The following is a 26,706-nucleotide window of genomic DNA, read 5'->3' on the forward strand; positions in this document are numbered from 1 at the left end:
CGATAATATATATTTCTTTGATTCGCGACGAAAATAGTTTATTTAATACTTATTTCAATAACAATATGGCTAAATTTGTTGCACATTATTTATTTACAAACACTCACATGTGTTATTATAAATATCGATATTAATTTCAAAACAAAAATGGCGTCTCTTCATAAGTTCAATCTGACAGTTACGTTACGAAAGTGAATTTATATAAAATCACCTTAATATTATTATTAAAATGTCATTTATCTTATCTATTAAAAATGCCGTTTGACAGCTTAAGCAAACCATCCTCAAAAAAAATAAATTTTGAAAAGTCTGTGGAACAAATAAGCCTCCAAGATGACAGTGAGGATATTCCTTAAAGAAATCGAGCAATTTCGCAAAATACGCGAAGAGTCCAAAACCGAATACTTAAACTCAACCCACGACTTTGGTCAAAATAATTCCTTCACCATGGATCAACCTTCGCCTGTACCTTTACCCACAGAAAAGTTTTACGATACTTTAATAGAAAAAATGCCTTTGAGTTATGAAAACAACAAGTTGGCAGAGATAAAAGAGTTGGTGGAAGGCAATTGTAGTTTTCCTAAATTAATAAGATCCAAAAGCAATTTGAAGAAACGTATAAACATTTCTACTAAAAATGATACTTTGGAAACCTCTTTGTTTCACAGCAGTGTTAGTGAGTATGAAAATATAGATTTAAGTTTAAATGCAACTATTTTGAAGCCTTTGGAGGAACATATTGAAATGGCTAAAGATAAATCGGAGAAGTTTGTGACTCAATTCGGTAATATAGACTTGGTTAAGGATAAATTGATGAATGAAAGCGATAGCGAGAAGTTGTGCAATAATATAAAAGAGGCTAGCAGGTTTTTGAGTAGTTTGAGACAGGTAATAAATATGTAATAAAACATGTAAAATAAAGTAAATTATATAAATCCAGTAAATTATTTCTAATTGATGTCTATATTTTATCTTTTTAGTATCACGAAGAGTCTAAAAGCATAGAAGAGTCTGCGAAAAAAATATCATCAGCACCTGTGAAAGACAACGACAATAATAATTCCATCTACAAAGAACTCACAAACGAATTGATTGCCGGCATGGAAGAGATACAACAGCTTGTTAATTCAATATAGAAAATATTATCTTAACTTATTTATATACTATCACAAATATAAGTTTAATATATATATATATATATATATATATATATATATATATATATATATATATATATTAATTTTTTAGTAAATTAATAAATAGATTTATTGCAATTGAAATAAGATATACATTCTGTAAAAAGAATAAAGTTATTTTATAATTAATAACTTAATTCATTTTTACAAGATTTATATTTTTGAGTAAGTGCTTTTGAAGAAACATTGTTGTTTAAATTAAGAATATTTAAGATGATGAAAGATATACAAATATAATGAAAAAAATTAAGAACATTCAATCAGTTTTGAGTCCCCATTTCCATCTTTTTTCAATTGATAAAACTACGAAACAAACAAAAATATAATATAATAAATGTCTGAAATTTGTAAAGTAACAAAAAATATGGTACAGTTTAGAAAAACTAATATTAAAAAATTATAGCTGAGCAATTAATAAATTGATGCGCAAGAATCTCCAAAAATATATGTATGACAAAAATAATAAAAATCAAATTAAAGTGAAATAAAATACCAAAAACTTACCACATGAATTATTTAAAAAATACTTTTGTTGTTCTTATGCTTTTTTAAGTAAATAATTCTTGTGGATTTTTTTTATTTTATTTTATATTTAATTTTAATTATCCATTGTTTTTCGTGATTGTTTTGTACAATTTTTAATTGCATATATATAATAGTTACCAAAAATTAAATTTAAAATTCCCTTAACAAACTTCAGAAAGATTTATCAAAATCTGAATAATTCGTTTAAGAGGAGAATACATACATCATACAGATATATATATATATATATATATATATATATATATATATATATATTTGTAATGATGTACGTAAATATACTCCTCCTAAACGATTATTCGGATTTGGATAAATCTTTCTGAAGTTTGTTAAAAATTTATTAGGATTTACGTACGTCACGTGATTATAAAAATATAGTAATATTTTTTAAATAAATGGAAAAAATTACAAAAAAATCGCTTATAATTATTTGATATTAAAAATATTTGAGACATTATTTGGCATTGAAAACAAATGAAAACTATCATCTGCCAAAAATTTCAATTTACTTATGAGCCTAGACAATATTGGAATATGTATAATAAATTCATGATTGTGAATAAGAAAAATGAAATGTGTACATTATTATTGCCGAAAAGCAGCCGAGATGTGCCAAAAATTAAAATAATATAAGATACAGTATATGTATGGCAGATTGAATGATACACATATGAACAGGATTTGACTTATTAATTCACTTAAAATATGAAATTAAGTAATAATCAGGGCCGGTCCTACCTTGAATGAGTGCACGCTTTAGGGGGCGCCAACACAAGATTCCGATATGAAATTTTCAATATAGTTTTTTTTTTTCAATATAATTCAAGAAATATATAATTTCTTTGCATCTTTTATTAAACTTTGCACAATATTTTTAAAATACGTTAAGAAATTCACTCTAAAATAACAAATGGGAAAGTAAAGATGAATACATACAATTCGACCCTTACGATATCAATTAGGAGAAGTTTAAGGTGCAATTTTGGATATCTTAAATGATAAATAATTAATTTAAAATAATCCAACATGAAGTACTAGTGTTATGTCATGTTATGATTTTGTTTAATAATGAAAGGCTAGAATTATTTTGCTCTCTATGATTTGCTGAATAGAATAAATCACATAAAATGCTCAAAATAAATAAGTAAAATGCTTCAAAAGCCAAATATTAATTAATGATAATAATTAATAACAAACTTGAAGTAATATAATGAGCTGAGGACCCCAAGAGCGACCCTAGTAAAAATGTATATTAAATTATTATAATAAAAATGTAATATAGATACTATAATTACTAAAAAAAAAAAACATTTAAAATATGATACGAAATTATAATAATTATTATCAACATTATTGTAGCAATTATTTTGAGTGAAAAAATCCAAGGTAATATTGTACTTTTACTGATGATACTATATATTAATGTTTTTCTGATTTGTTGTACCGTTTAAAAGACTAATTTCCAATATAGTGTGGGAATTGAGACTCATCATTTTATTTAAAGCAGTTCTACATTTAAAATCGATCATATATTGATGTTTATGCATTTTGGTGTGAAGAGTAATAAAAACAATAATTGTTATTTTTAGGTAAACGGTAAATATTAGTATAGGATTTTAAAAAATTGTAGGCATGGGTACAGGACAACGTCTGTCGGGTCATCTAGTATATATATGTATTCAATAAATAAGTCCTGGATTTTTTTCAATATATTGATTGTTTCTTTTCCGAACAGTAAATCCAATAATAAAAAACAATTTGTTTTTTGAAGATGTTTAATAACGACGTTTCGGAACTAGATACGTTCCATCATCAGGTTTATTCTGTCAAAGACAATGTTTTTTAAAACTATTGACTAACGTTAATTAATGATGATAATTGAACCATCTTTGACAGAATAAACCTGATGATGGAACGTATCTAGTTCCGAAACTTCGTTATTAAACATCTTCAAAAAACAAATTGTTTTTTATTATTGGATTTACAGTTCGGAAAAGAAACAATCTATATATATATATATATATATATATATATATATATATATATATATATATATACTAGTACAAACAAAAAACAACCCATATATCCATTACCACCATCAATGAAAATAAAATCTCTCTCTCTCTCAGGAACACAATATATTTGCTACAAACGAAATAGTTCTCATAAAATATCTATATAACAATACACGCAAATTAATAACTTGTTCTTAAAATTATATGTACACATTTATGTGAAATGTAAATCATATTATCTTCATTTATCATCATCACACAGTATGAAATTTTATATCAGAAGATATTCAGGAATGTTGGTTGACTAAATTACAAATCGCTGATTGGATTTCCCCATTCTCTTGCCATCAATAAAATCGTGTTCTGGTGTAGTTTGGGTCCTATTAGGGGGTTCATTTGGGCCATGTAGCAGCAGAGCCAGCTGCAGAGGAAATAGATCGATAGAGAAATATATTATGAAGAACTAGTGGTGCATGGCATCGTGCCTCAAGGCAAATTGCTGGGACTTTCCGTACCGTAATGAAATGTTCGAGGAAAAAAAATCAGTAGTCAATAAAAATTGATCAATAATTTACAACAATTGTTTTATACATTTTCAAATAGAAAGTTATATTAACTTCCCATAGGGTAAGTTAAAGTAATCGCAAAAAACCGAAAATGAAAATTTTTATATATCTTTACGTTTCACAGGTTTGTGAACATTTTGGCATACCAAAACTTAAAAAATTGTCATTTGGCGGTCAAAAATATTTATTGGACATATGTACATCAAATTATTAGATATTTTACAGAGATTTTAATATTGTGTACCCATTTTGCGTAAACTTCTTTGGGTTCCGTACCGAGATTTTTAATTTTAAAATTCATGTATATGGTACAAACAAATGTCCCCTTCGATTTTCGACGAGTATGGAATAACCGATTTGTATGATTAAAAGTTCTATTCAGTTCGTACTCGATCGCGAGGCTTTTAAGTAGTTTTTGAGAGATCGTATTATCCGATTAGATTAATTCAAAAAACATTGTTTGAGTAGATGATGTGCAAAAATGAATTTAAAGAAAATTGAGTAATTTTGAAAATTTGCAACAAAAAAAAAATCAAAATTTTCAAAAAAATTCAAAGTTTCAAAATTTTTGAAATTTTTCATCATTTTCAAAAAAACTAAATTTTGAGAAATTAAAAAAAACTGATTTCTTACATAAATTTGAGAATAAATCAAAAATTTCCAAATTCTTAAAATATTTAAAAAAACGTTTTTTTTTTAAATTCCAAAAATTTTAAACTTCGAAAAAAAAATTCAAAATTTTGAAAAAAAATCAAAGCTGTCAAAAAATGTTTAAATTATCAAAAAAATCAAATTTAAAAAAAAAAACTCTTGTAAACCGTACACATAAAAACGCTCGTCGCCCAATTCAAAAAGCACTTATAAGTTTACAGTATGTAATAAATAATCTATTTGAAATTATTGAAATCTATTATTGATTATTTTTATCGTTCATATAATATACAGTGACGATATTATCGCTCAAAACACTTGAGAATGTTTACATTAGCAAGAGGTGCCGAATGAATCCATCTGAGGATATATTTCTTACGATCAGAATAACGCATTTGAAATATATACATTTCCCAACTGAATTGTAAAGTTAAAATTCATATTAAAAGTACTTTAAAAATGCCAACAATTAGTTAATCACCACTTCTCATCATTACGAATTAAATATTTTTCGGACCATTCAAATCGGAAGTTCTCTCAAAAACTCGATTTCTATTTTTTGCACTCTTTACTCCGTATCTCCGTAAGGGCTGGATCTGCCTTTGCCAAAAACTTATCCGAACATTTCACTATCAATAGGATTCGAATGTTTTTTGAACCATTCAAATCGGTTGATCCGTGCGGCCGGAAACGTGGACGAAAAATTGTATCCGCACATACATACACACATACACATATATACACACGTACACAACCATTTTTTCTAAGGTATGCCAAAATGTTCAAAAACCTCTGAAACGTGAAGATATGCAAACATTTTCATTTTCAATGAGAATTAAAATAAAAATGCAAGATCTTTTAAATTTTTTGTTAAATTTCACACAAACGAAGTCACAGACTTTATTGTGAACAATTTGAATTGAAAAAATAGAGGAAACTTAATTCTACACATAGTATATAATGCAGTTTTTTGTAGATCTTTGTAATCGTATAAAAACCAAAATTGAAATTTCATGCATGTCTTAGAAAATATGGATAATTGTGTGTGATTCAAATAATTATAACTCTAACTAAAATTCTAAAGCTCATGAAATAAATAATTTTGACTATGCAATCGAGTTTATATAATTCTCAGAAATATGAGATAAGGTCCTTCATTCTAAGTTTTGTTTGTTTACTTTTCATGTAAATATATATATATATATATATAAACGTCGTCCAATTTATAAGCTCTTATATTTTGTCTTTAGAGTACGAATAATGAAAGTTACAGTATTTATAATAATCTATTTGAAAACATTTAATATTCCTCGAATATTTCATTACGGTACGGGAAGTTCCAGCAATTTGCCTTCAGGCACGATGCCATACTACTAATGCCTAATAATAATCAATAATAATTGAAACACAGCTTTTATATATATTTTAAATATTTAAGAAAAACCTATAAAATTAAAGTTGTCTAAAGAAGTGCATATGATTATTATTACTAAATTGAAACGTTTATCATTAATTGTGATTTGCAATAAAACTTGCTACACTATAAAAGGCACAGTTGGCTAAGAAAGTTATACAAAAATGCTCTGTAGGTTATATAATTATATTAATCATATTAAAAATTAAAATTAGTACTTTGTGTATTAGCTTTTTTCGAAATTGAAAGCTGTGAATTGTTAACTTGTAAATACATATTCAATTTGCACGTTAGTAGATTTCTTATTTCGTCTTGTGAATTGCCATTTAATTTTGTGAGTAGAGTCTTTTTTAGTGTTTTTATATTATGTTCCAGCTTGCTCGTCAGTTGGGTCCATTTATAATATTATAATATAATAGTTAATTTACTGGTCGGACCTTTTAATGTCTATTTTTAATTTGCTTGTCAGTAGAGTCCTTTTTAAAGAATTCATACAGTAGAACCTCAATTAACCGGACTAATTGTTATCGATAGACATCCGGATAATCAAAAATCCGGATAATCCAATGTATGAAAAATAATGATGTGTATTTATCAAAAATAAAAAATACATACATAGATATCAATGAAAATCAATGTTTAATGAAAAATTCACCTTTCCTTATGTATGTACATATATATTTAACTTCCCGAAGGAGAAGTTTATGTTTTCATAAAAAAATCCGATTCGCTAATTTTATGTTTTCTCGACGTTTCAAGCCATTCTGAATCGAATGAAACCAAATTTGGATAAAGTGTGTGTGTGTGTGTGTGTGTGTGTGTGTGTGTGAACACATTTTTTGCCGTAAATCGACGTTTTCTCCAAAACGGCTGGACCGATTTCAAAAATTTAAAAGCCATTCGATGTATCTCGATGAGGACTATCGTCTCTGAGTTTTGTGCGACGATCGGCCGGGCCGTTTCTTTGTAAATTGCAGAAAAGTGAAAAATTTTTCGTCCACGTTTTAGCCCGCAATTCTGAATCGATTCTGAAAATTCAAAAACCATTCGATAGATATTGGTTGGGAATCGTGCTGATTACTTTTTGGTAAAGATCGGCCGGGCCGTTTTCTTGTAATAAAGTTTTTTTTAAAAAAATTTCGACGATTTTTATGATTTTTTTTTTTGACGGTAAATACCATAGTTTTCTAGGTCATACTAAATTATTACGGCCCTACGACAACTCGTTTAGCTTTAAAAATTCGTCAAAGTTTGCAAAAATTGGTATCATTTTATTGACATTTGTCAAAATGAAATCTTTGATCGACGTTTTCTCAAAAACGCCTTAACCAATTTCAGAAATTTAAAAGCCATTTGATGTATTTCGGTGAGGACTTTCATTTGTCAGTTTTGTGCGACGATCTGCCAAGACGTTTCTTTGTAATTTCAAAAAAAGTGTTAAACTTTTCGTCCACATTTAAGCTCATCCTACCGAACCGATTTTAAAAAATCAAAAACTGTTCGAAAGATATTAGTTGGGAATGGCACTGATTAATTTTAGGTGAAAATATAACGAGCCGTTTTCTTGTAATTAACTGTTGAAAAAAAAATTTAAGCCGATTTTTATGGATTTTTTTTTTAGTGATATATACCATGGTCTTATAGAACTTACTGAAATTACGGCCTTACGACAAATAGTTTGATTTTAAAAATTCATCAAAGTTTGAGAAAATGAGTAGTTCTTTTGAGATTTGTTAAAATTAAAATTAGACTATTTACTTGGTATAATGATAGAGTACTTGGTCTTGAACATAATAAACCATTAAAGTCCTGAAAACTGGTTCAATTATATAAAATTTGCTTTTAGAAAATACTCCGAGTCAAAGTGTTCGTTAGTTTCAATTATGTGTAATAAATCCATTTGGAATACTTTTAATGACTCATAAATTAATTTATTTTTTATTGATTAAGACGATTATTTAAACATATCGGAAAGTTCATGTAACTTGCCTCAAGGCAAAATACCAATACCAACTAGTTTCTTAGATTATATTACATGCATATACTAAACTGCAGCATAAATCGTGCAAAAATTCGATTTGTAGGTATGTACATACATATAACCCTGTCATGGTTGATAGTCCGGATAATTGCAAATCCGTATAACTGAGGTGCGGATAATCAAGGTTCTACTGTATCAATTTTCAATTGTTCGTCATTAGTGTCCCATTTTCTTTGGTGTATGTTAGAAATGTATGTAAATAACCTTATAGCCAACTTTTTGTAAAATATTATAGGCTTATGAGAATTGTTGTTTAGATTGAAAAACAAATTCACAATTATGTACAAATCTATAGCTCACAATGCCTGGGCAACTTTTGTTCCTAATTTCATATTTACTTATATACATCGATAATGATCCAGCCGATTTAGAATATAATTAGTCTAGTTAATAATAAAGGCTTCGATAAGTCTGTTTCTACTTACAAGAGCCAGCAACAAGCTGCTGTCAATATCAAAACGACTTGCACAATCCTAAAAAAAATGACATACAATTAATCATACATTTTTGGCACATCAAAATTCTACAAGTATTAATATCAATCACTCCTTTCCTCAATCACATGACAAACATTGACAACCTTGAAACAAACGAATGAAACCCATTTTAATTAAAAAGTATCACAAATAAAGAAATTGTTACATATAAAACATTTATCAAATCATCCCTCATCGATCTCGGGTAACAAAATAGGAGTACTTACCCCCTGTTTGGTCCTTTTGGCACTATAAAAGGTAAAACGACACCCACTATACCCCAAAGGACGGTGAAAATAATAAAGGGAATTGCTGAAGCAGCCATTATTAACGAGGTAAATTACAGATATTATTTTTTGGTGAAAAAGAATTATCTGTAGAGCAAGTAAATTGTGTGGCTGTCAGTCAGATGACAGAAGGAGTCACATGAAACCGACGTCAGAGCGGACAGTGTTTCCAGAGTAGGGATGAGATTTGAAAGGAGCGCGGAATTCAAAAATGATAATAGTCATTGTAGAATTTATGTTAAAGTTTATATGAATAATAAAACACCCGTTTAGACAGAAGGATAAACACAGACTAACTGATTATATATTTTAAAATAATTACATGCATTACAAATATTAAAATAAGCATAGATAACATAATATATATAGATTGACGCAAAACAAAGAGAAACATATATACATAAACAAAGAGTAGAACATAGAATGTTTAGAATCAAACTTCAACAGTTATAGATAAATACGATAAATTTAAATAAATGAGAATAATGGTGTATGGCATCGTGCCTTAAGGCAAATTGCTGGAACTTCCCGTACCGTAATAAAATATTCGAGAAATTTTAAACGTTTTCAAATATATTATTACAAATACTGTAACTTTCATTATTTTTGCTATCTTCTTATATCTGAGCAAATCAAATGTAAATCATAAATCAATTTATCTCCGGAACATTAACAATCGTTCGTCATTTCATTTCGAATTCAATTTCAAAACAAAAAAAATAGTTGCCTAATTAACACAAAATTGAAAAAGTGCTCCCGTATAGTCACAGTCTAAAAGCATTTGCAAATAATTCTGTGCGCCATTTTCAATTATACTGTGCTTAGCTTGGCGGCATTTTTACATTTTTCAATAATTTTCACAAAATTGGAAAAGTGCCCCAATACATAAACAGTCTAAACGCACTTGGGTAAACATTTGTACCAGAGTGGCGCTTAGACTGTGCTTAGCCTGGGTAATTTTTTGAATTTTTAATCCAAAATTACAAAAATATTTTAAGGAAAATAAAAAAAGATGTAATAATTTTTTATCCTCAAAAGCAATTATTTTGTCAGTACAAACAGAGTTTAAAAACAAGTTTTTTGAATCATTCAAATCGGATGCTTTGTTCACTCAAAAACTGCCATTTTTTCTACATTTAGCTCTGTATCTCCAAAACGAGTAGACCTGCCTTTGCCAAAAACTAATCACCTCTTCTCCTTATCATTACAAATTGAATGTTCTTTGAATCATTCAAATCAAATGCTCCGTTCTCTCAAAAACTCGATTTGTATTTGGTGCACTCTTTGCTCCGTATCTCCGTAACGGCTGGACCTGCCTTTGCCAAAAACTACCAGCACATCTCCCTATCAATAGGAATCGAATGTTATTTTAACAATTCAAATCGGTTTATCCGTGCGACCAAAAACGTGGACGAAAAATTGTGTCCATTCATACACACACACACATATCCATTTTGCCAAAAAAGATATGCCAAAATGTTCAGAAACCTCTGAAACGTAAAAATTTGTAAAAATTTTCAATTTCAACAAGATAATAAGATAGAAGTTATGAAAAAAGGACTTTACCGACCAGCAAATTAAATAAAAGTGAAAACAAAAACTTTAGGCAAACTAAATATATGTTTAAAATTGTAAAAAATGGACTCAACTGACAAGCAAACTAAATATATGTATAAAATTATAAAAAAGGGACTCTACTGACAGCAAACTAAATATCTGCCTAAAATTGTAAAAAAAGACTCTACTGACTAGCAAATTGAATATCTGTCTACAAATGTAAAAATAGGACTCTAATGATGAACAAATTGAATATCTCTCTAAAAAGGCAAAAAAGGATTCTACTGACAAGCAAATTAAATATATATATATATATATATATATATATATATATATTAGGGTGGTCCTTAAAATGGTTATTTTCGAATTTTCTTGCTCCCAGGGGCTTAAATGGTTCCAAATAGATAAAAAACAATTCTCTGAAAGTTTTAGCTCTTAATATTATCGTTTAGATAGAGCGCAATTCTATCAAAGTTTGTATGGAAAGAGCATGGAAAAAATTTTGAAAATTAAAAAAAAATGTTTTAGGTATAAGTTAGCGACAAATGAATGAGTTTTATTTATTCATTTGTTCGCTAAATTACATCTAAAAAACATTTTTAAAATTTTTGAAAATTTTTCCATGCTCTTTCCATACAAAACTTTGATTGAATTGCGCTCTATCTAAACGATAATATTAAGAGCTAAAACTTTCAGAGAATTGTTTTTTATCTATTTGGAACCATTTGAGTCCCTGGGAGCAAGGAAATTCGAAAATGGCCATTTTAAGGACCACCCTAATATATATATATATATATATATATATATATATATATAACTTTTTGTTCCTTCCGATTTACAGAAATCGATCATCTTTTCCAATTGAGGTCTACCAAGATGGATGAAACCAAGTCAATGGTTCCTCACAAGATTTACCCAAATATAAGAATAGAAGACATAAATTATAAACATGGATTATTCAAAAGTCCAATTCCTGGACATAGTATTTTGGCAGCAAATTCATCGGAATATTCTTGCGAATTTGGAAGCCTCAAGTATTATTTGCTTTGCGCCTTAGGAGGAGTAGTATCTTGTGGTAAGATAAAGAATATATATATATATATATATATATATATATATATATATATTGATAATAAATTATTTATTACTTTTAGGTTCAACCCATACCTTTGTGACGCCACTGGATTTGATAAAATGCAGAATGCAAGTCGATGCGAAAAGATACAAAAATATACAAGACGGATTTAAAGTAAGAAGAATTACATCATCAGAAATTTATTTTTAATTATTTATTTAAAAAAAAATTATTTTGTTTATAGGTAACTTATAAAGAAGGCGGAATGGTTGGTCTGTACAAAGGTTGGGGCCCTACACTTATTGGATATTCCTTACAGGTAATAAAATACAAATACCAGTCTGGTAAAAGTTGATAGTCAGAACGAAGCCCTTAAAATATTATAGGATATGAGAAGTTTTGGACACAAGTGATATTTAATCATTTAAAAATATAGATCAGATGTTAATAATAAATAGCCGATTCCAGCATTGATACAATAAGTTAAAACGTAAGCACAATTAGAAAACTGACAACCATTGGGTTGCTTTATAATAAACCGTTGTCCCGTGATTGCCTGATAATAAAATCAAAATAAATATATGACAACAACTGTGTTGGTTTCTAATTTAAAAGACACATTCAAATAAATGGGACAATTTATTGGGTTGCCTTCTAATATAGAATAGATCAAAACAAGCAGGACAGAGGTTGTCCAGTGGTCTTCTAATTATAAAAAAAACATTAAAAATATATAGGACAACAACTGAGAAGGTTGCTAATAAAAAACTATATCCAAATGAACAGGACAATTTCTTAGGTTGCCTTCTAATATAAAATAGATAGGACAGCGGTTGTCCAGTGGTCTTCTATTAATAAAAAAAACATTAAAATATATAGTGCAACAACTGAGGTTGCTAATAAAAAAACTACATCAAATGAAAAGGACAAGCCATTGGATTGCCTTCTAGCATAAAATGGATCAAAATAGGTAGGACAGCGGTTGCCTAGTAGTCGTCTTTTAATATAAAAAATATTAAAATATATAGGACAACAACTGAGATGGTCGCTAATAAAAATCCAAATCCAAATGGACAGAACAATTTATTGGGTTGCCTTCTAACATAAAATAGATAGGACTGCGGTTGTCCAGTGGTCTTCTAATAATAAAAAGCATCAAAATTTATAAGGCAATAACTGAGAAGGTAGTTAATTAAAAAACAACATCAAATGAACAGGACAAACCATTGAGTTGCTTTCTAGCATAAAGTGAATCAAAATAGGTAGGACAGCGGTAGTCCAGTGGTCATCTAATAATAAATCGTCTGATGGAAAATTAAACAAAATATAGAAGACAACCACTAGGATGCCTTCTACTAAAAATTACATTAAAATAGATCGACAGCCTCAGTGTGCGTAATTCTTTCAAAAATAATTGAATTTATTCCAAATATTTTTTTCCCCAGGGTGCTGGCAAATTCGGTTTGTACGAAGTCTTCAAAGTAAAATATCGGGAGCTCATGGGAGACGACTTTTACCACAGATTCACCAGTTTAATTTATTTGGCTGCATCAGCAAGCGCCGAATTTTTTGCTGATATCTTACTATGTCCATTGGAATCCGTAAAGGTAAAAAAATGATAAAATATATAGCCTATCTATATTTTAAATCTATGCAAAACAAGTAACGTAACGAACCAAAACCATAGACCTTATATTACATGGACTGCTAGTCGAGCGCAAAATAAGTGCTCAAACATATAAGGGACATGTTACACATCACATGTCTGAGCGAACATTGCCGACGACAATCGCGGACTTTTCCGCGGATGTCATATGCTTTATTTTAATAATATAATGGAAATTGTGTGTACTGATCATTTTGTTCGGCAATGTTCGCTCAGACATGTGACGTCACATACTCATCTAAATTTGAGCACTTACAATGGAAAACATATGAGAATTAGGAGTCCATGTAGTGTAATGTCTATGACCAAAAGTATAATTATAAGTGCCTTTGTCGCATGGCATTTCTACGTAACAGAAACGTTTTATTAACGTAACCACTAAGTAACAATGTTAATAAACGTTTCGTAGATTTAACTTCTGTGTTTACTAGTGTTTCTGTGTTTACTATGTGTCTCCAAATAATTAAATCGATGATTTATGTCTTTTATTTAGGTTCGTGTCCAGACAATAGACGGTTACGCAAACGGCGTAATGGACGGAATCCCCAAAATGATCAATGAAGAGGGCTTCGGCACATTGTACAAGAGTATCGTGCCCCTATGGTTCCGACAAATCCCTTACACGATGATGAAGTTTGCCAGTTTTGAAAAAACCGTCGTACTACTCTACAAGTATAATGGAACCATAATGATATATTTTTACATTTTATATTTATTTTATTATTTCTTTTCTAGGTATGTCGTCCCCAAACCGAGGGAGCAGTGCACAAAAGGGCAGCAGCTGATTGTGACTTTTGCAGCAGGCTATATCGCAGGAGTGTTCTGCGCCGTTGTTTCGCATCCAGCTGATACTCTGGTGTCGCAAATGAGCAAACAGAAGGTGAAACTAATAATCTATATATATTAGGGTGGTCCTTAATATGGACATTTTCGAATTTTATTGCTCCCAGAAACTTATATGCTTCCAAATTGATAAAAAAAGTCTCTTGAAGTTGTAGCTCTTAATATTAACTTTTAGAATCTAAAATTTAGATAGTGCGCAAGTCAATCAAAGCTTCGTATGGAAATAGCATGAAAAAAATCGAAAATTTTAAAAATGTTTTTTTATGTATAACTTAGCGACAAATGAATCAAAAGTGACAATTCGTGTTTTATTGAAAATTCGACGCTCTGCTAAACAAGTTTTTTATAATATGTTTCGTAAAAATCGTAAAAACATTTTTAAAATTTTTGGAAATTTCCCCATGCCATTTCTATACAAAACTTTGAATTGCGTACTATCTAAAAGACAATATCAAAGGCTAAAACTTATAGAGAATTTTTTTTATCAATTTAGAAGCATTTGAGCTTTTAAATTTAAAGTTTCTTTAACTAGGATACATGTAGCAAATTAACGTTTTTTAAATTTAAGTATGTTAGGACTTAGTCCGAAACGGCGGCTTGACCAATTTTGATGGGATTTTTATTGGCAAGTGGCTGAGGCAATTTGGCGCAACTTAGGCTTATTTTAGAAAAAAGTATTCATTTTTTAGGTTATTTAGTCTTTTTAAACTTCCCGTAGTGTCCGAAAATCGAAAATAAATTTTTTTCCATATCTTTACGTTTCAGAGATTTCTGAACATTTTGGCATACCTTAGAAAAAATGTATGTGTGTGAGTTTTGTATGTCCACAATTTTTGTCCACGTTTCGGGTGCACGGAATATAAGACAGGATTTATTCAAAAATCATTCGATTCCTACTGATGGGGAGACGTGTTGATTAGTTTACGGCAAAGGCAGGTCCGGCCGTTTTGGAGATACGAAGCAAAGAGTTCAAAAAATGGAAATCGATTTTTGAGGAAACGGAACATCCGATTTGAATAATTCAAAAAACGTATAATTCGTAATGATGGACAGAACTTGTGACTAATTTTTGGCAAAGACAAGTCTAGCCGTTTCGGACATACTGAGCTAAATAAATTTTGCTTTTTTTTAACGTTGGAAAAATAGATTTCTAGAAAAATTTGATATTTTTAGAAAAGTTCAATTTGTTTCAAAATTTGAAAAAAAAAGATTTAAAAAAAAATCAATTCAAAAAAGTGTATTATTTTCGATAATTTATATCGTTGCAAAAATCGAATTTTCTGAAAATGTTGATATTTTTTGTGAATTTTTAAACCCATTGAATCAGCATTTAATCAGCTTTTTCTGTTTTATCGCTTTTAAGAGAATAGATCTTATTGATTATTAACTTTCCTTCAGGCAAAATGTTACTTACACCTAGTTTTCTTAAGATGTTGTTGAGATTAAACCAGGTAAGCGTAAAACTTTAAAAAGTATGTGTAATCATCATCAAATAATATTAGGTATAATGTATTTCATAAATACTAAAATGAATTTACAAATATACCATTTAAAATCTTGCTGATTAGTTTTCGACAAATATCAGTCGGAATATTTCTTTGTAAATAAATGTTGAAGAAGGACTCGAAACGTCAAGCATAAAGTTTTTAGAAAATCATATTAGGTTAAGTTGAAAAAATTTGCAAACGATTCAGAATGACTTGAAACATCTGGAATTAAATTAGCATAAAATAAACTTCACCTTCGTCAAGATAATAAATATAAAGTTTGAAAAAATCATATAATGCTAAAAAATAAAAGTTGAAAAACTTGGCAAACGATTCAGAATGACTTGCAATGTCAAGAAAATATTATATTAGCATAAAATGAACTTCACCTTCCGAAAGATAATAAATATAAAGTTTGCAATTGAATCATATTATGTTAAAAATAAATGTTGAAAAAACTTGGCAAACGATTCAGAATGACTTGAAATGTCAAGAAAATATTATATTAGCATAAAATGAACTTCACCTTCGGCAAGATAATAAATATACAGTTTGTAAAAAATCATATAATGTTAATAATAAATGTTGAAAAAACTTGGGAAACGATTCAGAATGATTTGAAACGTCTCGAAAATATTGAATTAGCTGCTAAATCAATATTTTCGAGACGATTAGCATAAAGTAAATTCGACATTCGGAAGGATAACAATAATTAAGATTTTTATTCAAATGTGATGTTTAAAATTAACATGGGGAAAAAATAGAGAAACGATTCAGAATGACTTGTAACGTCGGGAAAAAAACATATTTCACGTTTAGGAAGTCAATTAATTATTCGCTTTACATAAGAGAAATTCCCTACTATGACGCATAGTTTCCGTGGTGTAGTGGTTATCACATCCGCCTAACACGCGGAAGGCCCCCGGTTCGATCCCGGGCGGAAACATCATATTTTTTATTTTTTTTTCGATTTAGATTATTATTTTAATATAATTGTAATATATATACGTAATAATATTTATATATTTATAATATAAACGCTTATTTGTAATAAATTCAATTAATAGAAATAATTTTATAGTTTGTGCTCTGCCTTGTGCCATCCTACCCTTATAGTTTTCTGCATTTTCTTATCACATATATCATGAAATATTTTTATTATTTTTCATCTTCACCCTATCTGTTTTTCAATTCTTAACTTTGAGGAACTTAATAATGATTACTATTTCGTGCAGAAGGCTTTTCCCAAAATGGTCCAATCTAGTTTACTTTTTAGAATAGAGATTTTGTAATACTTATTTCTTTGTCCATATATAAATACCCTGAGGAGTTTGTTTTCATAAAAAAATCCGGCTCGCTAATTTGATGTTTTCTCGAAGTTTCAAGTCGAATGAGACCGAATTTAAGGGTGTGTGTGTATTTGTATGTGAGCCAATTTATGACTTTAGCAATTTTTTTCAGAAACGGCTGTACTAATTTCTTCATTTATAATTTATTATTTTCAGGGAGTGAGTGCCAAAGAGATTGCTCAAAAATTAGGCTTCTACGGTTTGTGGAAAGGACTCGGCCTGAGGATCGCCATGATAGGTACCTTGACGGCCTTACAATGGTTCATATATGACGGATTCAAGGTAAACAGAAATATACTATTATATAATAAAGTAGTCTTAATTGATTTAATTTTATAACAATATTCTCGGATAACATTGCTCTCTTATCTTACTAACAGAGCAATAGAAGGCAATCTGTTTGGTTATATACTGTATCTGTTTAGTGTTACGTTATTACAAGTCCTCGGTAGTATAGTGGTCAGTATCCCCGCCTGTCACGCGGGAGACCGGGGTTCGATTCCCCGCCGGGGAGTATATTTTTTTTCTAAAATTACAGAATAATAGTAATATTTATTTATTACATAGACTATTATTATTATTTGTTATTTTAATTAATCGTTATAAGTTTTTTTTACTCATTACTATCCTTATTTCACGTATATTAAAAATATATATATGATTATTAGTTAATTTGAATTTATTTTATTCCTTTCAGGTTTATATGCGCATGCCAAGACCTCCACCTGCTTAAATAATTATATTAATATATTTATTTATCATATTAATAATATTAATATCGATTGTTCTTAAGTTTATTTTTTAAAAGTCGATTCTCAATTTGTAAAGTGCTTAATATTGTTATAAGATATTTCATACACTTTAATAGTATAATAATATATATTTCACATTAGATTTTTTTATTTTATTTCATTTATTTTTGTTTTATAGCATTTTTTTTATAAAGTCCGGTGCACACGACGCCAGTATTTCTTGTAACAGGATTTCTGTCAAGTTTTCTTGTAAGGTGAGCAAGAATTTTGCGTCATATTTTCACTTATTTTATGATTAATAATAATTTTGTGCATTTTCAAATAGATTATTATAAATATAGCCCTGAAATGCACTAATGCTTATAAGTGTACAAACAGAGCATTGTATGAAATGAAAACAATAAACATATATGCATCGTATCCGATTAGGACTCATAGTAATCTATTTGAAAATGTACGAAAGTATTATTAATCATAATTTATACTTACTTACTTGCTCAAATTTATAATATTTACATTAAAACAGCAATTTAACAATAAAGCACGGTGCATACGACGCCAGAATTTCTTGTAACAGGATTTCTGTCAAGTGAATCATAAAATAAGTGAAAATCTGGCACAAAATTCTTGCTCACATTACCAGAAAACTTGACAGAAAATCCTGTTGCAAGAAATTCTGGCGTCGTGTGCACCGGGCGTTTTTATTGTTTTTTATTGTTAAATTGCTGTTTTAATGTAAATATTATAAATTTGATCAAGTAAGTATTAAAATATTTTGAAGACATGGAAAATTGTTAAACTATCTTTTATCATTTAGTATTGACAGTGGCGTCGGAATCTCTAAAAAAAACGAGCCCACTGGCTGCCTATCCAAAAAAAAAAAAAAAACGAGCCCACCCATTAAAAATTTAGTTCCGACGCCACTGAGTATTGATGTTCTGAATTATATAAATAAATAATATATTCAAATACATTAAATTCGTGGTATTCAATGTTACCAGGGCGTCGTACAGCTATTTCCAAAATATTCTTTTAGAAAATGAATGAGAAAATAATTATTTTTAATATATTTTTAAAGAATATGGATATGAAATATTAAATTATATCATTCAAATAGTAATGAAAATAGATTGTTAGATAAATTAAAAAAAGGAAATTTTAAAAAACGGGTGGAGCTTCCTATAAAAAAAGAAAAAAAGGTTGGATACCAGTGCATCAAAAAAGAATATTTATACGGTCATATGGGTGAAATTTAATTATGTTATATACGACAATTTTTTACATATATATTATATATATGCAGATTTATAACAATTAAAATAAATAATTTGAGTTCCACTTACCCTAAAACCACTGATTCTGCTCCCAATTATAATTATAATCAATAATAATAGAGAAACATTTTATGATTTGAAGGACAGTTGCATTAGTTTGAGGTTAGATCTTTTCCAAATATATTTAAACACTTTAAAAACAATTTTAACACTTGAGAACGATACCACTTCAAAATTATTAACATTTATACACGTAAATAGTTATTTACATAATTATAATAAATAATAATAACCTAAAAGAAACATTTTGTGATCTGAATGACAGTTGCTTTAGTTTGAGGTTATATTTTTGAAATAACTATTAAAATACTTTGAAAACAGATTTTAACACTAAATAACGATGCTACATACGTAAAAGTAATATTTACACTCTCACAGATTATTATATTGATAATCACACAACTAAAATGAATAAAAATGACTTAATATTATTTATTTGACATTTTTGAGTTTTGAAAGAAAGTTGCTTCACGCCATTGCAGAAATTTGCATTGTCACCAACTGCAGAAACTAAAAATTTGATGATAACAAAATTTTATAAATAATAAACAATTTTATCAAAGCCACAATACAATTAATTAATTTAATCCATTAAAGCTAATAATTAAGTCTTAGCACAAAATTGTTTTTATTTCACAAAGTTTGTTTACGTTTCAAATGACAGTTGCGTAACGCCATTTTGAACAATCAAAACTTTGACGTTTGTGCACGATTGTTAAAAATGTCCTTTTAACATTTATTATTTATCCCAATGAATAAAGCAGAATCCGGCCTCCAATTACTAAGTCGTTTAGACGACCGTCCTCTTCTAAACGACTTCGACACAGTTCTATTCCCAAACGGGGGCCCATTTCCCAAAGAAATAATAGAAATAACCGGGGACTCCAACACCGGTAAAACATTATTACTTACAGAAATCATAGCTAAAGCCATTTTACCTGTTCGACACGGCGGACGAAACGTTGGAGTCATTTTAATAGACACCGACTGCCACTTTCAAATCATCAAACTAGTGACAGCTTTGGAAAAATTTGCCACAACACAAGATGAAGATATAAACGATATAATAAAGGAGTCTTTGGTGAATTTTAATATTCTACAATGTCATGATAGTATGCAGTTGAACGTGACTATCAAAAGACTCGATGATATTTTGATACAGAACACAGATGTTTGTATTTTAGCAATGGATAGCATAGCATCGTTCTACTGGTCTGAACAAAATCAAATTAAAATGGATACTTACTACCGAACGATTTTGAGGAGTATTCAAGGTGCTACTTGGGAATATAAAGTTGTCTTTTTCTATACAAGGCCTGGTTATTTTTTTACTAAAAACACTGGAGATAATTTTACTGAAGTACCTAGAAGTGGATGTATTAATTATCGTGTTAAATTGGAATTAGCAGAAGATGAGAAGATGGATTGTGATGGGGATGTTAAAATGGATGCTGATGCTGTCGATGTGAAATATTTTCAAGCTTGTATTGAAACTGCAAAAGATAAATTTGTTAATAGATATGTGATAAATGAACAAGGGTTTGAATGGAATAAATAAATATAAATGTAGGCAATTAAATTGTTTTGTAAATATATAAAAAGTTTTATAAATTATCTAGCAAGCTTTTTTTTGTATCTTAAATACAAAGCAAGTTATGTGCTACATTTAAATAAATATAATCATAAGACTTATTAAATGCTAAGTCTGTTGAAAATAAATTATATAAAATCACTTATATATAAGTATTCCATTTTGTCTTTGATTGCTATCCGAAAAAGATTGAACAAAAAGTATGTATTATTAATTTGTAATTTATTCGTCGATTTACAATTAAACGTTTTAAACCTATAGTTAATTAAATTGTACTTATTGCAATTATTTAAATGATACTACAATCACTAATTTAATGACTCAGTGAGAGAAATGATAAATAGTTAAAATTTATGTAAAGTTTAAAGAAAATAATAAAAATTCATTTTAGTATTATATCAATTAATTGATTTAAAAATCAATCTAGCATTTTTTGTTGTTCTAATTGTACAAAAAGCTAATTTAACTACTAATTTGAAGAGATCGAATCTAAAAACATATCAGTTGCTAAGCAAAACCTACAGAATTACAATAAATTTAAATTAAGTTTTAAATCCAGGCGCTCCATATTTCTATTAATTATTGTTAAATTTATATTTACCACTATTGACTTCGAAAAAGATGTTTCCTTATAGCTAAATTGAATGTAATGTTTTTGTTAATATTTTTCTTATTTTTTTGTACTTTTCTTATTTTACATCGTGATGATTTTTGCTACTGATGCCATAACTGCTAATGTCATAACCGAGGACCACACTTGTGTACCTGGAGCTCCGGCTGAAAAAATAAATAAATGTAATGATGAAATATTAATCAATATAAAAATCTTCTGTAATGATGTATAAAAGAAAAATCTTCCTAAACGATTATTCGTATTTTGATAAATCTTTTTGAAGTTTGTTAAGGAAATTTTCTAGGATTTTTTGATTTATAGAAATATAGCTAGATTGTAGAAATAAATGGAAAAACTTACAAAAGACCGCTTATCATTGTTTGACACTGACAATATTTGAGGAAAAAAATAGAAATTTACAAACATTTTTATGTGCCTTGCTTTGAAGTGGGTAAACTATTCAAATGTGTTTTGTTAGCTGTTCCTTTCACCTATGCACAACATTTGTAATCAGTTATAGTTATTTTTGTACTAAACATTTTATACTAGAAGTATTTTTTATGGCAAAACAACGTTTGCCGGGCCAGCTAGTATATATATATATATATATACATATATATATATATATATATATATATATATATATATTACTCACATCCGCATTTTCCGTCCTCAGTGACTTGAAATTCAGGTTTGCAAAGACACTTGTTCTGGAAACACCTGATCCTGTCTCTGTATTCTTCTCCGATGAAACATTCGATATCATCAACGCAATTCTGGTTATAGCCTATAAAATACATACAATTATTTTAATTTCATTATAAATATATTAATAAATTAGCAAACCCGACGAACTCCGTTTCGCCACCAGATGGTTTTGTGAAAAAGATGAAGAAATTTTTGTTTGTTTCATATTCGAAAAGGAAAATGTGATTTTATTATACAACAGTAATGAATTTATTTCGATTACAAAAATGAAGTGTTTTTAGTTGAACTTCTCTAAGTAAATGAAAGTGAATCCGCAAATTATCCGTTTCATTGAAGTGCTCTTTGGTAAACCACATTTTTTGTTTTTTGGTCTGACGTTAACACAAACAAAGCGGATGGTTTTCCAACTCGTGAACAGGCAACGTATAACTGCCCATTTGAAAAACAATAATTTTCTAAATAATCTATTTGAAATTTATACTGCAAACACTAAGCGATTGACCTTGCGACTTGTCTTTGCGATCGCAAGGCGAACTGGAAACTGCTTTCGTTTGAAGTCAAACAAAAGACCAGTCGGAATCATTGGTATGTTACCAAATCGCCAGCAATTTTTGATTGAATGGTGAAATTCAGTGCGTGTACATCATTATTCTTTGCGGCAAGAATTGCTCGTTGACTTAACCAAGCATAATCCTGATAATTCTCACTAATGCCATTACTCGAATTTTTAATTACGGTGCGTGAAGTTCCAGCAATTTGCATTAGGGCACGATGCCATGCACCACTAATTTTCTTAGCTATAAACCTTGCGGAGCCCGAGACCTTTCCACGAAGGAAAACCCGACTTATTTTTATATATATAGAATATTAGTATTATTACCTTTAGATTGGATGCAAGTTCTGTTCCTCGATTCGTGGTGATCTTCCCTGCACACACAGACTTCTCGGACACAATGAGCATTGAAGTTGAATTTTGTGTGACATTGTTCGCCTACGTTGCAGTGTTCACCCAATTGTTTACCTGCAAAATAAATAAATGAATAAAAACAATTAAAAGGCAGAAGATTTGTTTCAGTTAAAAGGATATAGTCTTACGTTCTAGACATATTGGGTCTTCTGGATGAGGCACAAAGTTGAATTTGCAAACACAAATGCCACTATCGCATCTTGAATTGGGAAGACTGGCACATTCTTGATCTGACATACATATAGCACCAACAGCTAAAAGAAATAAATACTAATTAAAAAAAAGAGTGCGCGTAAGGTTAACGCGATTGAAGTAAAACTTTTTTGCTATTGTACAAGATGGCATTTAAGTAAAAATACATACATCATATAACATTTTTGAATAATGTTTATAAGTAATATGGGTAACACTTGCGATGCACTCATTTATTAGTGTCAACCATTATACACATTTATATAATGATAAATTATAAATTATATATTCATGATTGCATTAAAAATATGTATATTATTTAGAAAATAATGTAATTAAAGTCATACTTCAAATACGACATGATCGGTTTGTCATTGTAATTAGCATTTAGGACTCGAGCCTTCATTAGAGAAATGAAGTAATTGTTGGTTTAATAATTAATTCTATATATTCGTTCACACAGTGGATTATGTTAAACAACGCCTAAACAAATATTGTTTTCGCAACTTCACTCATCATGTAATAATTGTGTTTGAAGAACTTTATGTGATTAAAATTAACATACATTCATTGACTTCTTGTTTTTTTCACTATTTTGCTGGCGATATAATCTCATTATTTGAACATCTGCAATATTTTGTCTAGTCTAAAAAATATTTTCCATTTTAATAACTTCAACGATTTATAGAAACTTCGAATAAAATGGAAATAATTTCTAATCAATAAACTTACGTTTAGTACACGGCCCAAATTTTTAGTTTGTTTTATTATTAACGGGGGACAAGGTAAAATATTCTTCTGATTCAGGCATTTTTTATTAGATCAAGATTTGTACTACGATGTAACTTAAAAATGTTTATTTATCTATGCCGATTTCCTTGTTGATGTCGGTACGCATACAACGACATTTCTCTATTCACACGACACGACGACTAATCACAATCGACCCGTATAGAAATGATCTCATCAAGAGCGAATAACGTACAGTTCGGGCGTAACGCTTTTTTCCGTTGCATTTGTACGGATTTACACCCTAGTCGCGCATAAAGAAATATTATAAAAATATTTTTCTACTCACCAGCTATACAATCGTTTCTCTCCTTGGTAAGCCTGAAGCCCTTTTTATATTTACAGACACATTTACCCTGAACTGGTCACAGAAACATTCTTCATACGACAGTCCTGGTCATAATTGCAACGGTCGTCCAGGCTCGACTGAATCCTAAAATAATAATATCATATATATATATATATATATATATATATATATATAATGCAATCTTCTACATTTTTATTAAATCACCATTAACTCATCACCAATTCTCTATATTCAAAATACTGTCCGCACACTTTCATTACACATACCACCAACTTCACACTCAACTTATTAGCCAACTTTACACTCAACTTATAAACTACCGTTACCTTACATTTAAAAATTGAATTAACTATACTCTGAAATGGTTTGAACGATTTTTATAAAATTTTTGAAAATCACGTTAGATCATGCCTGATCGGCCAGAATTTATTTTTCATACCCATGTTTTTTCATGTATTAAGGGTTGACCGATTGAGTTTCATATTTCATAATTAAAGATATAAAGCCCTAAATTTCGAAATAGTGATCGTAGATTACGATCGTAATAGCCATTTTAGTAATCACTGCTGAAACTTCCCGTACATAATTTTTTCGAATTTCTTTTCAAAGCAATTGCGCTGCGTACTGCTTTAGACGCTTTTTTAAAAACCGTCAAATGGCGTTTAAAAAATTTTTTTTTTTTGTTGGGATCTCCGAACCCGCTTTCCCCAAAAATTCAATAAGTTCTTCATGCCAATACAAATAAAACGTTTTTTCAATAAACATACAAATTAAATGTTGTTCATTCAAATCGGATGATCCGTTCTCTCGAAAACTCGATTTCTATTTTCTGCACCCTTTGTTCCGTATCTCCGTAACGGCGGGACTTGCCTTGCCAAAAACTAATCAGCACATCTCCCTATCAATAGAATCGAGTGTTTTTTGAACTATTTGAACCGTGTTTTCAAAATCGTTGTCAAAAATTTGTATCCGCACATACATACATACATCAATTTTCTGAGGTATGCCGAAATGTTCAGAAACCTCTGAAACGTAAAGATACATAAAAAAATCATTTTCGATTTTTTGGCAATTATTATAACTTACCCTACGGGAAGTTAATGGATGTTTGGATTTCACTTCGTAAAATTAATGAATTATTGAAAAGCGCTGTAATAATAGATCAAACCATAAATATCCAAAATGTGTCAGTCAATTCAATTGAAATGAAATCAGTTTGAGATTAGATTGGCACTTGCAATGATATTAATACGCCAATGAACATTTTTTGTATGTGGCATGCGTTGCAATGGGTAAACCATACATATATTTGTGTTAGCTGCCTTTTCACTTATATACCTTACACTTCTATATTCACAATCAATGTTCTAGAAATATTTCAGAACAACGTTTGCCGGACCAGCTAGTATTATATATATATATATATATATATTTACAAAAAGCCAAGCCCTTTCCCAAACCTTCGCATTCCTTGTACTTAAATTGAAAGTAAAAACAAGGTATACCATTGTATTGTTTTTATTGTAGTACATCTAATGAAATGTATTTCCAAATAAGGTAAAAATTATTCTATTTTCGACGGTCTAATAACATCTACAAAATATCTAATATTTTATTTAAAAAAAAAACATTGCATTTTTAATTAACTAAAATGAATTTTTTTTGCATTTCTCGACGTTTTGAAGGTTTCTGAACATTTTTAAAGAGCATACCTCAGAAACTGAATGAATGTGTGTGTGTGTGTGTTTTGTATGTTCGCATTTTTTTTTTTTTTCAGGATAAAATATTTGATTATATGATACGATAAAATATTTATATTTAATTAATTTTAATTTCAGTGTTGAAACGATTCAAAATGACTTGAAAAGCTGAAAAAATATAAAATGACCGAATTGAAAAAAAAAAGATATTTAAAATGATACTGTGATAATAATCTATATTAGTCATATAATAGTAAATTATTCTTTTGATAGCACAAGAGAAAGAGATAATTGAAATAAATATATAACAACTTCTTAGAAAAATTGTGATGTAATTGTTATGCAAAAATAATATATTTTACTCTTATTTATTATTCGACGAACGACTTTTTCTTTTTCCTCAAAACTGAAATCATTTCCAGATCATCGAAATCAATATCTAGTATTATAATCCTTACAAAATCTCGGATACTTCAAAATCGTAATTCAGAATATTATAAAATTTTGACGAGATATCTTAAATAATCATGAGATTAATTAAAATGAGTAATTTAATAAGTCGTTTAAAATTAAATTGTCTATAA

At 28.9% G+C, this 26,706-nt stretch overlaps 5 protein-coding genes and 2 non-coding genes across 7 annotated transcripts; 5 read left to right on the forward strand and 2 right to left on the reverse strand.

The window, feature by feature from the left end:
• The first annotated feature begins 143 nt into the window (after positions 1-143).
• LOC113387953 lies at positions 144-1,159 on the forward strand. The gene is made up of 2 exons (XM_026625335.1): positions 144-888; positions 981-1,159. The coding sequence occupies exons 1-2, from the start codon at positions 334-336 to the stop codon at positions 1,134-1,136; spliced, it is 711 nt and encodes a 236-aa protein (XP_026481120.1). The 5' UTR covers positions 144-333; the 3' UTR covers positions 1,137-1,159.
• Positions 1,160-3,862: 2,703 nt separating this feature from the next.
• Positions 3,863-9,327, reverse strand: LOC113388031 (V-type proton ATPase subunit e 2-like). The gene is made up of 3 exons (XM_026625443.1): positions 9,130-9,327; positions 8,852-8,899; positions 3,863-4,175 (listed from the first exon to the last, which is right to left on the reverse strand). Exons 1-3 carry the CDS (start codon positions 9,225-9,227, stop codon positions 4,064-4,066), a joined length of 258 nt encoding a protein of 85 aa, XP_026481228.1. The 5' UTR covers positions 9,228-9,327; the 3' UTR covers positions 3,863-4,063.
• A 2,370-nt stretch (positions 9,328-11,697) lies between these two features.
• On the forward strand, positions 11,698-17,899 carry LOC113388032 (phosphate carrier protein, mitochondrial-like). The gene is made up of 8 exons (XM_026625444.1): positions 11,698-11,821; positions 11,901-11,995; positions 12,066-12,140; positions 13,267-13,428; positions 13,981-14,159; positions 14,223-14,367; positions 17,323-17,448; positions 17,864-17,899. Exons 2-8 carry the CDS (start codon positions 11,948-11,950, stop codon positions 17,897-17,899), a joined length of 771 nt encoding a protein of 256 aa, XP_026481229.1. The 5' UTR covers positions 11,698-11,821; positions 11,901-11,947.
• On the forward strand, positions 16,691-16,763 carry Trnav-aac. Its single transcript has one exon. It is a non-coding gene; the product is annotated as a tRNA-Val (tRNA).
• Positions 17,609-17,680, forward strand: Trnad-guc. Its single transcript has one exon. It is a non-coding gene; the product is annotated as a tRNA-Asp (tRNA).
• Positions 17,900-19,875: 1,976 nt separating the features above from the next.
• Positions 19,876-20,816, forward strand: LOC113387940 (DNA repair protein XRCC2-like). Its single transcript, XM_026625322.1, has one exon. It carries the CDS (start codon positions 20,004-20,006, stop codon positions 20,808-20,810), a length of 807 nt encoding a protein of 268 aa, XP_026481107.1. The 5' UTR covers positions 19,876-20,003; the 3' UTR covers positions 20,811-20,816.
• A 565-nt stretch (positions 20,817-21,381) lies between these two features.
• Positions 21,382-24,441, reverse strand: LOC113387925 (tenascin-like). Its single transcript, XM_026625309.1, has 5 exons — positions 24,402-24,441; positions 23,260-23,385; positions 23,045-23,185; positions 22,112-22,243; positions 21,382-21,620 (listed from the first exon to the last, which is right to left on the reverse strand). Exons 2-5 carry the CDS (start codon positions 23,366-23,368, stop codon positions 21,538-21,540), a joined length of 465 nt encoding a protein of 154 aa, XP_026481094.1. The 5' UTR covers positions 23,369-23,385; positions 24,402-24,441; the 3' UTR covers positions 21,382-21,537.
• Between the last annotated feature and the right edge of the window lie 2,265 nt (positions 24,442-26,706).

The sequence above is a fragment of the Ctenocephalides felis genome, unplaced genomic scaffold, assembly GCF_003426905.1.
Source record: "Ctenocephalides felis isolate EL2017-DRISC unplaced genomic scaffold, ASM342690v1 CF-g0.4_SCAFFOLD_03572, whole genome shotgun sequence".
Classification (NCBI taxonomy): domain Eukaryota; kingdom Metazoa; phylum Arthropoda; class Insecta; order Siphonaptera; family Pulicidae; genus Ctenocephalides; species Ctenocephalides felis.

Excerpts from the sequence above, each read along its gene's own strand:
- LOC113387953 (XM_026625335.1), top strand. The coding sequence starts at position 334 with ATGACAGTGAGGATATTCCTTAAAGAAATCGAGCAATTTCGCAAAATA. Across the intron at positions 889-980 it reads TTTTGAGTAGTTTGAGACAG|TATCACGAAGAGTCTAAAAG; the intron begins GTAATAAATATG and ends TTATCTTTTTAG.
- LOC113388031 (XM_026625443.1), bottom strand. The coding sequence starts at position 9,227 with ATGGCTGCTTCAGCAATTCCCTTTATTATTTTCACCGTCCTTTGGGGT. Across the intron at positions 8,900-9,129 it reads CCAAAAGGACCAAACAGGGG|GATTGTGCAAGTCGTTTTGA; the intron begins GTAAGTACTCCT and ends CATTTTTTTTAG. Across the intron at positions 4,176-8,851 it reads GCAGCTTGTTGCTGGCTCTT|CTGGCTCTGCTGCTACATGG; the intron begins GTAAGTAGAAAC and ends TTTCCTCTGCAG.
- LOC113388032 (XM_026625444.1), top strand. The coding sequence starts at position 11,948 with ATGCAAGTCGATGCGAAAAGATACAAAAATATACAAGACGGATTTAAA. Across the intron at positions 13,429-13,980 it reads GTCCATTGGAATCCGTAAAG|GTTCGTGTCCAGACAATAGA; the intron begins GTAAAAAAATGA and ends TCTTTTATTTAG. Across the intron at positions 14,368-17,322 it reads CGCAAATGAGCAAACAGAAG|GGAGTGAGTGCCAAAGAGAT; the intron begins GTGAAACTAATA and ends TATTATTTTCAG.
- LOC113387925 (XM_026625309.1), bottom strand. The coding sequence starts at position 23,368 with ATGTCAGATCAAGAATGTGCCAGTCTTCCCAATTCAAGATGCGATAGT. Across the intron at positions 22,244-23,044 it reads AACTTGCATCCAATCTAAAG|GCTATAACCAGAATTGCGTT; the intron begins GTAATAATACTA and ends TGTATTTTATAG. Across the intron at positions 21,621-22,111 it reads TGAGGACGGAAAATGCGGAT|CCGGAGCTCCAGGTACACAA; the intron begins GTGAGTAATATA and ends TTATTTTTTCAG.
- LOC113387940 (XM_026625322.1), top strand. The coding sequence starts at position 20,004 with ATGAATAAAGCAGAATCCGGCCTCCAATTACTAAGTCGTTTAGACGAC.